The sequence below is a fragment of the Erinaceus europaeus genome, chromosome 13, assembly GCF_950295315.1.
Source record: "Erinaceus europaeus chromosome 13, mEriEur2.1, whole genome shotgun sequence".
NCBI classification, from domain to species: Eukaryota; Metazoa; Chordata; class Mammalia; order Eulipotyphla; family Erinaceidae; genus Erinaceus; species Erinaceus europaeus.
Genome location: NC_080174.1, coordinates 72,603,249 through 72,618,079, shown reverse-complemented (window position 1 = coordinate 72,618,079; position 14,831 = coordinate 72,603,249). Strand labels below are relative to the sequence as shown.

General features: G+C 39.5%; 1 protein-coding gene and 1 long non-coding RNA gene across 3 annotated transcripts in view; both read left to right on the top strand.

Annotated features, from left to right (window-relative positions):
- LOC132542923 (uncharacterized) overlaps positions 1-14,831 on the top strand; it is a 226,127-nt gene that overhangs the window by 177,888 nt on the left and 33,408 nt on the right. The window lies entirely within an intron of this gene.
- The window catches only part of TMEM59 (transmembrane protein 59), a 29,517-nt gene that overhangs the window by 6,363 nt on the left and 8,323 nt on the right, over positions 1-14,831 (top strand). The window contains exons 2-6 of one of the 2 annotated variants that reach the window (XM_007534199.3): positions 931-1,036; positions 2,664-2,758; positions 3,674-3,826; positions 6,316-6,397; positions 8,710-8,791. In XM_007534199.3, coding sequence (XP_007534261.1) covers positions 931-1,036; positions 2,664-2,758; positions 3,674-3,826; positions 6,316-6,397; positions 8,710-8,791 — 518 coding nt within the window. Of the gene's footprint in view, positions 1-930; positions 1,037-2,663; positions 2,759-3,673; positions 3,827-6,315; positions 6,398-8,706; positions 8,792-14,831 lie in introns of both variants that reach the window. The other variant, XM_007534198.3, reaches the window with a different exon arrangement.

Here is a 14,831-nt window from a genome sequence, read left to right as displayed (position 1 = left end):
ATGGGCAGCCTCCTGTGAGTATTGGGGTGGGGGAAGCCTGCTAAAGATATTACTGTTTGGGCATACTCAGCATTTGACATTTTCCAGTCATTAAGATCTATCCTGAGACTTCACACATACTCGATGCTTTAAAGTGTTGCTTTTTGTTTTTAAAATCCGTTATGCTAGCACTATTGTCATTTATTGAATACCTTCACTATCCCAGGCACTACTAGGAATAACCACCTTCCAGCATTATTGAGGGGTTTGGAGATAACTGATAACTCTTATCTACTTTTATGAGAAAACAGGTATTTAGATAGATGGGTGAAGTAGCACGTTATAGGCCACTGACCTAAAAGGGTTCAGTCTAGGTCTGCTGATCCCACTGGCCTCTCCCATATAACACTGTTGCCCTTATTTGCGATTAATGTTAAAATAAACCAAATTAAAAATGCTTTGTCTTGTTTTTCATGTAATGATCATTATCGTAGACGTGTACTTGACTTTGTGGGGGCCTTTGTGCCACCACTTACCCTGTGAGGCTGATCAGAATAACTTCTAGTGATTTGCATAAGCAGTTGTGTGCCGTTGCTCTGAAGTCAATTACCTGTAAGATTTTTGATTTACAATTGCTTGATTACTGAGGTTGTTTATTTTTTCAAATCACACACACATACACAAATATGGCTATAAGGTAGGACTAAAGGGTGTTATTTTCACCCATTAGACTTTTCTTGGATATCACTTTTAAAATAAGAAACTAAAATTTCCACCTGGCAAAGCTCTTGGATATTACCTGACTGATGCAATTGTTTTTTTTTATTAAACTATAAAGCTTCTATTGGATGGTTTATAATAAACTCTACTAACTTTGCTTTCTTTTTGACCCTCTTTTCCTTGAAGGGAAAACTATGTTTTGGTAATCCTCCCTGTTCTTGAACTCCCTAGGAAGAGGAGTTGTACGCATGTCAGAGAGGATGCAGACTGTTTTCAATTTGTCAGTTTGTGGATGATGGAATTGACTTAAATCGGACCAAATTGGAATGTGAATCTGGTAAGATGCTATGCTGATGATCTCAGCAGTATATAATGTTGTTGGTTTCTGGGAATTGAGCTGTGCTTTTCGTGTATTTTTCTCAGAAAATGACAGATACCCTTTTTTAAAAATATGATACCAAGGAATGATCCTATGGCTTCCCTATCCCCCAGGAACCTGAAATTGGAGGGAGGGAGGGGTGTGTGTGTGTGCGTGTGCGCGTGCGCGTGCGCGCATGGAGCTCCCAGATGCTGTTCTTGGTGCTTCCATGTGATGCTAAGGCTGCACATGGTTAGCTCTGTCTGCTTAGCTATCTCCTGACCCCCATAAACTTACTTTTAAACTAGTCATCCAGCATATTTTAATTATTTTGAAGGGGCTGAGGAGAAAGTGCAATGGTATTTAAGAGGTTTGATGTCCAATACTGTCATTAGCCAGAACTGAGTGGTACGCTGATCAAATAAGTTAATAATTATGAAGATAGAGTTTCAATTGCTGCTGCTAGAAATTTCAAGGGCTTTTAATTTTGTCTGTTTGTTGAGACAGTCTTGGCAGATTTTTTTGTTTGTTTTGTATTGTGAATAGGACATCTTTGTTTAACCCAGCCTTAGAGTTACACAGATGTAGGAGTGATTATCCTACTCAAGGTTCATCGCTATCTTTTCAATGGAGAGGATAATTTTCACAAGCTTTTTGTATAGGCTAGTTAACTCCAAGTTTTCTTGTTGAATCAAGCCCCCTTGATTCAGTGCTTAATAGAGTTTTCTTTGTGAGTTGTTCCAATAAAGGAAGCAATCAGTCTTTGCCATCTCTTAAACCACTAATTTTACCTTTTGTTGGAAAAAATAGATTTTAATAAAAGAAACTTGAAATTAGAACAATAGTGACATTTAACTTTTTAAGAGACATAAGGAAATTTTCTCCATCCCTTATAGTGTGGTTTTTATTTACTGTAACAGGAGTTGCCTTTTTCCTTACCACTGTCATGATCCTCTAGTATGTTACTTTTAACTTACTGTTTATTTCTATTTATTTTTTATTGCCACCAAGGTTATTCTTGGGGCTCAGAGCTGGCACTATGAATTCACCACTCCTGGCAGCCTTTTTTTCCCCCTATTTGACAGGACAAAGAGAAATTGAGAGGGGAGGGGAGATAGAGAGAGAGAGATAGACACCTGCAGAACTGCTTCACCACATATGAAGCCTCTCCCCTTCCCCTGCAGGTGGGGAGTTCGGGGCTTGAACCCCGGTCCTTGCACCTGGCCCATTAACTTACTTTTTACTGCTCTACCTCAAATACATTCACTTTTATTACAACATTGGAAATTCATGTTGATGAAATGCTTTTTAAGGCTTTAGGTGGTAGCATACCCAGTTGAGTATACATATTATAGTGCACAAGGACCTAGGTTCAGGTCCCCACTAGCCACCTGCAGGGAGAAAGGAAGCTTCATGAGTGGTGAAGCAGTGCCACAGGTGTCTCTCTCTTTCCATTTCCATCCCTTTCTCCCTGCTCAGCTTCTCTCTGTCTATCCAGAATAAGTAAAGAAAATATAAAAAAATAAAATGAAGAATAACATTTTTTTTTTGTAACTTCCAAATCCTCTTTCTTTTCTGTCTCCCCCCACCCACTTTTCTCTCACAGCATGTACTGAAGCATATTCCCAGTCTGATGAGCAATTTGCTTGCTATCTTGGTTGCCAGGACCAATTGCCATTTGCTGAACTGCGACAAGAACAAGTAAGAAATAATACTGTCTTTAAAAATGGTCTTCTGTCCCGGTTTGGGGTTGCTTCACAGGCAGTGAAGTAGGTCTGCTGTTGTCTATCTTTCTGTCTCCCTCTCTGTCTTCCCCTCCTCTCACCATTTCTCTCCGTCCTATCTAACAACGATATCATCAATAACAACAACAATAAAATATATAAAAAAAAACAAGGGCAACAAAAGGGAAAATAAATATAAAAAATTTTCTTTAAACAGTGGTCTTCTGGTGGGGGGAGATAGCATAGTTTCCACACCCCTGTATTCTGTTACTGCCTTCCTGATCCTATTCAAGTGTTATATTTTATAATGCTATGTTCCATTGCTGGGGAGCCAGAGACGACCCGAACTATCCCTGCGGCTACAGACAGACTATGACCCACATAGTCAACGACTGCCACCTCTCCAGATTCAAAGGAGGTCTCGAAACTTTACATCAACCTGACGCTGTTGACTGGCTATGGAAGAAGGGCAAACGCTAGAAGAAGAATTAGCTTTCAGTAAACAAATTATGTTTGCAAATAGAAAAGTCAATCCAATAGTTATAAACGATGCTTTACTGTTAGGAAGGCTATCTTTCTCTCCCTCGCTCCTTGCTTGTCTCTCACCCTCTTTATCTATAAATAAGTAAAGTCCATTGTGCATTTGTAGAACCCCAGCAATAACCTTGGTAGCAAAAGAATAAAGAAGTCAGAGTTTAAGCTTTGCCACAGTTCATCTGTGTATATAGCTAAGAGTATACTCTTAATATTAATAAGTATAGTGGCAGATTAGCTTAATTCTTTATGCTGTTTCAGTAAAAACTTGAACAACTCAGATTACATCCTTTTAAATGTACATAGATTAAAAAGGAATGTGCTTCTCATGGTTTAATTTTTTTTTTTTTTCCCCAAGCTCATGTCCCTGATGCCAAAAATGCATCTTCTCTTCCCTCTGACTCTGGTAAGGTCATTCTGGAGTGACATGATGGACTCTGCACAGAGCTTCATTACCTCTTCGTGGACTTTCTATCTTCAAGCTGATGATGGAAAAATCGTTATATTTCAGGTGATGACTGGACTTAGTAAATTCATCTAAATACAAACAGTGATGGCCATGGAGGTAGCACAGGGGTAGTACGCGGGATTTGCCTACTAGAGGTCCTGAGTTACATTTGTGGTTTTGTTTTGTTACCAGAGCACTGCTCAGCTCTGGCTTATGATGGTACAGGGGATTGAACTCTGGATTGAAGCCTCAGGTATGAGAATGTCTTTGCATCACCAGGATGCCATCTCTCCCCACTCTAGGTTCAGTCTTTAGTATCACCGGTATCCAGAGTTCACTGGTGCTCTGGTTTCTCCCCATCCCCACCCCTCAAAAAATTACTATCAACAAATTTAGACATATATGTCTCAATTGAATGTCTTATTATAGAACCATGTATTTGGTCACTTATATTTATAATCTCTAACAGCAACTGAGTTTTAAAATTTTACAGTACATAAATTGATACAGTGAAGTCTTGGTTATAGGAAATAAGAGTAATCAATGTACTTTGAGTATAAATAGTGGCATGTATGTCTAGTACATATGGGTAATAGGGAAAATCAGTTTTAATTGTTGATGGTGTTTTTCACCATAACTCAAAGAATGCTTGCTAAAGGGGCAAGGAGCTAGCAAGATGGCTATGCAAAATGATTTTCATGCCTGAGACTTTGAGGTCCCAGTTTTAATCCCCAGCACCACCATCAACTAGAGATGAGCAGTGCTTTGGTCTTTAAAAAATAAATGAGTAAGTCTTATTTAAAAAACACACATTGCTTCCTAGAGAGAGGACTCCTCTCTTACCTCATTGTTTTTTTAATTTTAAAATAAGTAATTTTTTAAGTTATCTTTATATATTTATTGGATAGAGACAGCCAGAAATTGAGAGGGAAGAGGGAGAGAGATAGACACCTGAGGCACTGCTTCACCACTCCTGAAGCTTCCCCCACACATGGGGACTGGGGGCTCGAACCTGGGTCCTTGCTCACTATAACATGTGCGCTCAGCCAGGTGCACCACCACTCGGCCCCCTACCTCATTCTTTACCATGTGATTTAAAATAGCTCCTATTTCTTCAGGGTATTTTTGTGTTATTCATTTTACATACATTATCTTAGATCATCAGGTAGTAACACAAGGTTGTATTATTTGTATTTCATTGATAAGAAGTTTAGAGTCTAATTTGTTTAAGACATCCTGTAAGTAAGTTACAGAATTAGACTTCAAACTCAAATCACTTTAGCTCTAAGGCTTATTGCTACCTTACCATGTTGTCTTCCTTTAATTTGCTAGTTAAATCCTTCACATATCCTTCACATTTACCAGAGGAAAAAAATGTGCTGTAGCCCTGTTTTATTCTCAGATGGTAACTAAAGTAAACCTTCTAATTATTATTACTTATTGAATAACTTACTATATAAAATTAGTGGTGCCTATCTTTTTTTTTTTTTTCATACTGTCTTGAACTTTGCTTGAATTCTCTGAACTTGATCTGGTACTAACTAAACACAGAAAGAAATTTATCTCTCGAATCCCCTGCACCACCATAAGCCAGAACTGAACAGTGCTCTAGTTAAAATAAATTAATTAATTAATTAAATAAATAAATAAAATGGTGTCGGGCGGTAGTGCAGCAGGCTAAGCACATGTGGCGCAGAGCACAAGGACTGGCATAAGAATCCGGGTTCAAGCCCCCAGCTCCCCACCTGCAGGGGAGTCGTTTCACAGGCTGTCAAGCAGATGTCTTTCTCTCTCCCTCTGTCTTCCCCTCCTCTCTCCATTTCTCTCTGTCCTATCCAACAACAAACAACATCAACAATAACAATAATAACCACAACAAGGCTACAACAGCAAGGGCAACAAAAGGGGGAAAAAATGGCCTCCAAGAGCAGTAGATTCAAGGCGCAGGCACTGAGCCCTAGCAATAACCCTGGAGGCAAAAAAAAAAAAAAATCTCTTTAATCAGCAAGTCCTTTGTGAAATTAAGTGTTTCTAAGAATTGTGTCAACTTGAGTGTAAGCAGAATAGAGAAATCCCCACTCCAGAGGATCAGTGTTAAGTATAAAGTGTTTAGGTGTAATTTATGAATTACTCAGAGTTAGGAAAGAACATGATGTTTCAGATGAAAAAAAATTAGGGATAATATATGTTTAGCCAAAAAAATTGGCAGTCTGCTAAATTATTCCTGATCAAGTAGAATTAAAGTCATTTTTTGTTCAGGGTCTGGTATTAAACGCAGTATGTTGTAATTTGTGCCTTTTCCCCCCAATGTTGTCAGGAAGTTAAACTGACTAAATACTTGATGATGCCAGAAATCTGTCTGTTTCTTTACAAGGCACTGGATCTGATGTTTGAGAAGTGTAATTAAAATATATTGTAGTTAATGTGTTTTTATATCATATTTCTGGTACTTTTTTGCAATTGGAATGTTTATAGGGATAATGTGTTATAGAACTTGCATGAGAAAAGCTTACGAAGTACAAGTGACTTAATTGCTTTCATTATCATTTTAGTCTAAGCCAGAAATCCAATATGCACCACAGTTGGAACAGGAGTCTAGAAATTTGAAAGAATCATCATTAAGCAAAATGTCATGTAAGTTTTATTTTAAATAGCTTCAAATAAAACATTGACAATTAGATTTGGTTTTGTTAGAATTAGTTGTGTGACTGTTTTTATTTATTTTATTTTATTTTATTTATTTTTTTAATGATTTTTTAAAATTTATTTTATTTATTTATTCCCTTTTGTTGCCCTTGTTGTTTTATTGTTGTAGTTATTATTGTTGTCTTAATTGTTGGATAGGACAGAGAGAAATGGAGAGAGGTGAGGAAGACAGTGAGGGGGAGAGAAAGATAGACACCTGCAGACCTGCTTCACCGCTTGTGAAGCGACTCCCCTGCAGGTGGGGAGTCAGGGCTCAAACCGGGATCCTCATGCCGGTCTTGTGCTTTGCGCCACCTGCGCTTAACCTGCTGCGCTACAGCCCGACTCCCATGTGTGACTGTTTTTATACTGTAGAGGATAAACAGATAATTTCTAAAATAGAGATTCTTAAACTTTAACAAGCTACTAGCATCTGAAAATTTTGTTAAACAATTTATTTTTCCTGAGCCTTAGCTTCAAAGTACCAATCTTAGTAGATCTAGGATAGAATCTGTGAATTTACATTTCTGACAGGTTACCAGATTCTACTGATGCTACTATTCTGGAGACCAGATGTTAAAAGTCACCATTACTGGGAGTCAGGCGGTAGCGCAGCGGGTTAAGCGCAGGTGGCGCAAAGCACAAGGACCACTGTAAGGATCCCAGTTTGAGCCCCCAGCACACCTGCAGGGGAGTCGCTTCACAGGCAGTGAAGCAGGTCTGCAGGTGTCTATCTTTCTCTCCCCCTCTCTGTCTTCCCCTCCTCTCTCCATTTCTCTCTGTCCTATCCAACAGCAATGACATCAATCGTAACTAACTACAACAATAAGGCAACAAGGTCAACAAAAAGGAATAAATAATAAATATTTTTAAAAATAAATAAATAAATAAAAATCACCATTACTAAAACAGTTTACTATGAAGAATATTTTAGTATGAACTAATGGAATATTTTGATATTTTCCAAGAAACTAATCACAAACAATGAGCTACCCTCAAAACATGAATTATTATTATTATTTAGATTTTCTTTTTATTTATTTATTAAAAAGGGGAGAGAGAGCCAGATATCACTCTAGTACATGTGCTACCGGGGATTGAACTCAGGACCTCCTACTTGATAGTCCAATGCTTTATCCACTGTGCCACCTCCTGGATTATTATTATTATTATTATTATTATTATTACCTCCAGGGTTATTGCTGGGGCTCTGTGCCTCCACTACGAATCCACTGCTCCTGGAGGCTAGTTTTTCCCCTTTTGTTGCCCTGGTTGTTTTATTGTTGTTGTTGTTATTGATGTTGTCATTGTTGGATATGACAGAGAAATCAAGAGGGGAGGGGAAGATAGAGAGGGGGAAAGAAAGATAGACACCTGCAGACCTGTTTCACCACTCGTGAAGCCACCCCCCTGCAGGTAGGGAGCCGGGGGCTCGAACCGGGATCCTTACTCTATTATTTTTTTTAATAGGACAGAAATTAAGAAGGAAGGGGAAGAGAGTCAGGTAGAGTAGAAGAGTGATAGAGATATCTGCAGCCCTGCTTCACCATTTTTGAAGCTTCCCCCCTGGGGGCTTAAACAACCAGGTCCTTGTGGGTGGTGACATGCACACTGAAATATGTATGCCACCACTTAGCCCCAGTTCCTATTCTGTTTTTATTCTCATGTGAGGAATGCAATTTTCAAATATATTCTATTTATTTTAACTAGAGAGAGAAAAACATCAGAGCACTGCTCAACTCTGACTTACATAGTGTGGGGGATTGAACCTGGCACTTTGGAGCCTTAGACATAAAGGTCTTTTTACATAACCATTATGCTATCTTTCTCACTCTAGAAATGCATTTTAACTCAGGAATACATAACATGAAACTAAAGCTGAACTTACCTTTTAAAATGTATTAGCACATAGCTATTCTAGATACTATATTAGCTTTCTAATTATATTGGTGGCTGTGTAATGACAGCAACAGCATAAGACCTTCCTTAACTTTAGATTAGAGCAAACCAAATTCTCTTCTTCAGTCATTCATGTAACTGCACAGGAAGCATTGATACTCATAAGAATACAATAAAATAGAAAGTCCATAATGTGATAGGTTATCCATTTGATTTTTGAAGTGCCAGAAGAACTTACTTGCACTCCCTATAAATGCATCAGATAATATTTATTAAAAACAACTACTTATCTTAGAGGATGTATATCTAGAAATAATCACTCGAAACTAATATCATAAACATACACCTTGTTATTTTAGCAGATCTGCAAATGAGAAGTTCACAAGCACGGAGGAACTATCTGGAAGATGGAGAAAGCGAAGGCTTTTTAAGATGCCTCTCTCTGTATGTATTTCTCGTTGAGTGTGTAGGAGGTAAAATCTGTATCAGACAAATGTACTCTTGTATTAAAATTATTTTGGGGACGGGGGGTGAATAGCAAAATGGTTATGCAAAGAGACTCTCGCGTCTGAAGTTCCAAAGTCCCAGGTTCAGTTCCCCATACCACCATAAACTAGAGCTGAGCAGCGCTCTGGTGAAATTAATATTAATTATTATTATCTTGGGGCTAGCAAACTCAAACCCAACCTGTGCACAACCCAGTTTTGTTTTTTTATGTTTTGATTTTTTTAAATTTTATTTATTTATTTTTCCTTTTGTTGCCCTTGTCTTTTTTTTTTCTGATTTTTTTTTTTTAATTGGGGAATTAATGTTTTACATTCAACAGTAAATAAAATAGTTCGTACATGCATAACATTCCCCAGTCTCCCATATAACAATACAACCACTAGGTCCTCTGAATCCTTCTTGGACCTGTATTCTCCCCACCCATCCACCCACCCACCCCAGAGTCTTTTACTTTGGTGCGATACGCCAATTCCATTTCAGGTTCTATTGTTGTTGTTCTTGATGTCGTCGTTGTTAGATAGGACAGAGAGAAATGGAGAGAGGAGGGAAGACAGAGACTTTTTTTTTTTTTTTTCCTCCTCCAGGGTTATTGCTGGGCTCAGTACCTGCACCATGAATCCACCACTCCTGGAGGCCATTTTTTTTTCCCCCTTTTGTTGCCCTTGTTGTAGCTTTTTGTGGTTATTATTATTGCCCTTGTTGACACAATTCGTTGTTGGATAGGACAGAGAGAAATGGAGAGAGGAGGGGAAGACAGAGAAGGGGAGAGAAAGATAGACACCTGCAGACCTGCTTCACCGCCTGTGAAGCGACGCCCCTGCAGGTGGGGAGCCGGGGGCTCGAACCGGGATCCTTAGGCGGGTCCCTGCGCTTTGCGCCACATGCGCTTAACCCACTGCGCCACCGCCCGACCCCCGAGAGAGACTTTTTTTTTAAAGCGCTGGGATATTACATTTTATTTCAGGGAGGCAATGATCTTGCCAGAGGGAAGGAGTCACTCTACAATGGCAGTTTTTCTTTCTTTTTTTTTTAAAAATGTTTTTACTTTTGCATTTTTTTTTTTAATTTAAGAAAGGAGACATTAACAAAATCATAGGATGAGGGGGGTACAACTCCACACAATTCCCACCACTCAGTCTCCATATCCCACCCCTTCCCCTGATAGCTTTCCCATTCTCTATCCCTCTGAGAGCATGGACCCAGGGTCGTGTGTTGCAGAAGGTAGAAGGTCTGGCTTCTGTAATTGCAGACAGAAACTTTTATGTATTTGTTTACTAGTGGGGAGGAGAAACATAAGAGCCCTATCTGTGCCCCTGTGCTGCCTCCTGAGAGGCCATATTATTCAGCATTGCATTCACTGCTCTAAAGTGAACTTTTTTTTCCTACCTTTTCCTTGCCCAACTAATACTTTAGGATATTTTAGTCTGTTTAAAAAGTAATGTGCATGGCTGGGTGGTGACACACCTGGTAGAGTGCACATATTATAATGTGAAAGGACCCAGGTTCAAGCCCCCCTCCCTGCCTAGAAGGGGGGAACTTCACAAGTGGTGAAGTAGGACTGCAGGTGTTTCTCATTTTCCTCTTCCTTTCTGTCTCCCCCTCCCCTCTCAGTATCTTTTTAAAGTAGTAATATGCATACTACCTTAATACAGCCCAGATAGGTGGTTTTCGTCATGGTACAAAAGCATCCTTGTTAGTATTTCTTAATTTATGTTAAGAAATGTACTCCTGGGAGTCAGGTGGTAGCGCAGCGGCTTAAGTGCACGTGGCGCAAAGCAAGGACTGGTGTAAGGATCCCGGTTCAAGCCCCTAGCTCCCCACCTGCAGGGGAGTCACTTCACAAGCAGTGAAGCAGGTCTGCAGGTGTCTATCTTTCTTTCCCCCTCTGTCTTCCCCTCCTCTCTCCATTTCTCTCTGTCCTATCCAACAACAACATTAATAACAACAATAATAACTACAACAATAAAACAACAAGGGCAACAAAAGGGAATAAATAATTTTTTTTTTTTTAATTTAAAAAAGAAATGTACTCCTTCAGGCTTCTAAATTAAACTTTAAAATATGTTTTAATAGCTTGGGGGTTGGAATTTTGTGTTTGTCTGCATGGCCACACATGGTTCTGGGGGAGATAAGATAAGGACTATCTACTATAGAGACTTTCTTTTCTGTAATAAAGAGTACTAACTGTATTCCGGTGATTCTGGAAGATGACTATGGGACATGGTCAGGTGGGTGTAATGGACTTTTTGTTTGTTTTTTACTAGAGCATTGATCAACTCCAGTTTATGGTAGTGCAGGGATTGAACCTGGGACTTTGGAGCTCCAGGCATGAGAGTCTCTTTGCAGAACCACCCCGAAGTGGGTTCTTTATGCCTTCATAGGAAAGAAAAGCTAGTCTCCTGAGGATGAGGAAGATTTTATCAAAGTGTCCCTGCTTTTACTCCTCCATTGCGTTCTGATTAAGCTCTCTTTCTCTCTCCCTTTGAGCCACTACCCTTTGTCCCACCTCCCATAAAAAGATAGAAGCAGGGCCATTAACACTTACTGATTAACTGTTTTCTTGTCAGATACCAGCCCAGTCACATGAGTTAAACAGTAAACAGAGTGCTTGCCCTCACTTTATGTGTGGCCATTTGGTCTACTTTAGTTCAAATGTGTAGTCCAAACTGTATGTATACTTCATGAAATTTTTTTCTTATTTTTACTTTTTTTTTTTTGCCATCAGTTCTTTCAGGAACTTCATGCCTGACTGTTTACACTGCTTTTGGTGGACTCTGTTTTTAGATAGAGGGTGAGAGACAGAGATGTCACTCAGATATGTCCTCCATGTCGTGGCCATGTGCTCAAACCCAGGTCCTTGCACACGGTAAAGTGTGCACTCTCTCGGGTGAGCTATCTTCCAGCCCTTTTTTTTTTTAGTATTTATTTATTCCCTTTTGTTGCCCTTGTTTTATTGTTGTTGTTATTATTGATGTCATCGTTGTTGGATAGGACAAAGAAAAATGGAGAGAGGAGGGGAAGACAGAGAGGGAGAGAGAAAGATAGACACCTGCAGACCTGCTTCACTGCCTGTGAAGCGACTCCCCTGCAGGTAGGGAGCCGGGGGCTCGAACCGGGATCCTTACACTGGTCCTTGTGCTTTGTGCCATGTGCGCTTAACCCGCTGCGCTACCACCTGACTCCCAAGTGATTTCTCATGATAGAAATAGTTTCTTGGCGGATTTTTTTATCAGAGTTTAGTAGGGTTATGTGGAACCTAAAATTTACTGCCATTTATTGAACAAAGTTTTTTGGTTTTTTGATAGGACAGAGAGAAATTGAGAGGGGAAAAGGAATAGAGAGGGAAATAGAGACACCTGCAGGGGGGCTGGGTGGTGGCGCACTAGGTTAAGCGCACATAGTACTAAGCGTGAGGACTTGTGCAAGAATCCCAGTTCCAGGCCCTGGCTCCCCACCTGCAGGAGGGTCGCTTCACTACTGGTGAAGCAGGTCTGCATGTGTCTATCTTTCTCTGTCTTCCCCTTCCCTCTCAATTTCTCTGTGTCTTATCAAAAAAAAAAAAAAAAAGAAAGAAAAGAAAGAGAGTGCTCTGGTGTTTCTATCTATCTCTCTCTGTCTCAAATAAAATATTAAAGGGGAAAAAAAGGAAAAGAAAAGAAAGAAAGGCCATGGAAGCAGTGGATTTATAGTGCAGGTACCAAGCCCCATCGATAACACTGGAGGCAAAAAAGAAAATAGAGACCCTGCAGTACTCACTCCTTTACCTTCAGGCAGGGACTAGGGGCTTGAACCTGTGTCCTTGCACATGGCAACATGTGCACTTAACCAGTTGTGCCACTCCCTGGCTTCCTTGAATAAAGTCTTTAAAGACTTTACATTTTTCTTTCTTTTTCCTCCTCTTCCTTTTCTTCTTTTCTTCCTATTCCTCTTCCTTTCTCTCTCTTCCTCTTCATTATTCCCCCATGCACCAATTTACTCCTCCTCCTCCACCTGTGTTCTTTCTTCTTCACTGATCAGTTCTCTCTGTTTTTTGGTAATCCTGGGGATTGAACGTGAGACCTTTAGTCTTTCAGGCATGAAAGTCTTTGCATAACTATTATGCTATCTCCCAATCCTCATTGCATTGCTAAACATGCTTTTGGCCTTGTGTAAAAAAGGGGAACAGTTTGTTTTACTCTGGAATTTAGCATTTTTGATGCCATTTGATAGTTTTTTTTAAAGAATTTATTTATTCATGAGAAAGATAAGAGGAGAGAGAGAAAGAGCCAGACATCACTCTGGTACGTGTGCTGCCGGGGATTGAACTTGGGACCTCAAGAGTCCATTACTGTATCCACTCTGCCACCTCTCAGACCACAGTTTGATAGTTTTTTTAAAGCTCAAGTAATTACCTACTCTTAAATTGAAATTTATTCTCAATATTGTGCTAGTGGGAACCTTATTGGTGACTTTTTATTTTTCAATGTTGTTGTTCTTTTTAGGCCTGACATCTAAAAAGTGTTTTTTTATTATACCATATAGCCTCCAGAATGGTAGGTCACATTCATTTTTTCACTTGCCATTTCTTTTTAGAGACAGACAAATGCCAGGTAGTGTTGGGGATTAGAGGCCTGTGTAAATATAGTCTCTGCCTCTTCGGTGTTGTCAGTTCTTTTTTTTTTTAAATAATTTATTTCTTTATTGGGGAATTAATGTTTTACATTCAACAGTAAATACAATAGTTTGTACATGCATAACATTCCCCAGATTCCCATTTAACAATACAGCCCCCACTATGTCATTTATCATCCTTCATGGACCTGTATTCTCCCCAACCACCCACCCACCCACCTCAGAGTCTTTTACTTTGGTGTAATACTCCAATTCCATTTCAGGTTTGACTTGTGTTTTCTTTTCTGATCTTGTTTTTCAACTTCGGCCTGAGAGTGAGATCATCCCATATTCATCCTTCTGTTTCTGACTTATTTCACTCAACATGATTTTTTCAAGGTCCATCCAAGATCGGCTGAAAACGGTGAAGTCACCATTTTTTACAGCTGAGTAGTATTCCATTGTTTATATATACCACAACTTGCTCAGCCACTCATCTGTTGTTGGACACCTGGGTTGCTTCCAGGTTTTGGCTATTACAAATTGTGCTGCCAAGAACATATGTGTACACAGATCTTTTTGGATGGATGTGTTGGGTTCCTTAGGATATATCCCCAGGAGGGGAATTGCAGGGTCATAGGGTAGGTCCATTTCTAGCCTTCTGAGAGTTCTCCAGACTGTTCTCCACAGAGGTTGGACCAATTGACATTCCCACCAGCAGTGCAGGAGGGTTCCTTTGACCCCACACCCTCTCCAGCATTTGCTGCTGTTACCTTTTCTGATGTATGACATTCTCACAGTAGTGAAGTAATATCTCATTGTTGTCTTGATTTGCATTTCTCTGACAATCAGAGACTTGGAGCATTTTTTCATGTGTTTCTCAGCCTTTTGGATCTCTTCTTTGGTGAATATTCTGTCCAAGTCCTCCCCCCGTTTTTGGATGGGGTTATTTGTTGTCTTGTTGTTGAGTCTGGCAAGCTCTTTATATATGTTGGTTATTAAACTCTTATCTGATGTATGGCATGTAAAGATCTTCTCCCATTCTGTGAGGGGTCTCTTGGTTTGGGTAGTGGTTTCTTTTGCTGTACAGAAGCTTTTTAATTTGATGTAGTCCCATAGGTTTATACTTGCCTTAGTCTTCCTTGTAATTGGATTCATTTCATTGAAAATGTCTTTAAAATTTATGCAGAAAAAAGTTCTGCCAATATTTTCCTCTAAGTATCTGATAGTTTCTGGTCTAACATCCAAGTCCTTGATCCACTTGGAATTTACTTTTGTATTTAGTGAAATACAGTGATTCAGTTTCATTCTTCTGCATGTTTCAACCCATTGTTTCCAACACCATTTGTTGAAGAGACTCTGCTTTCCCCATGTAATAGTCTGGGCC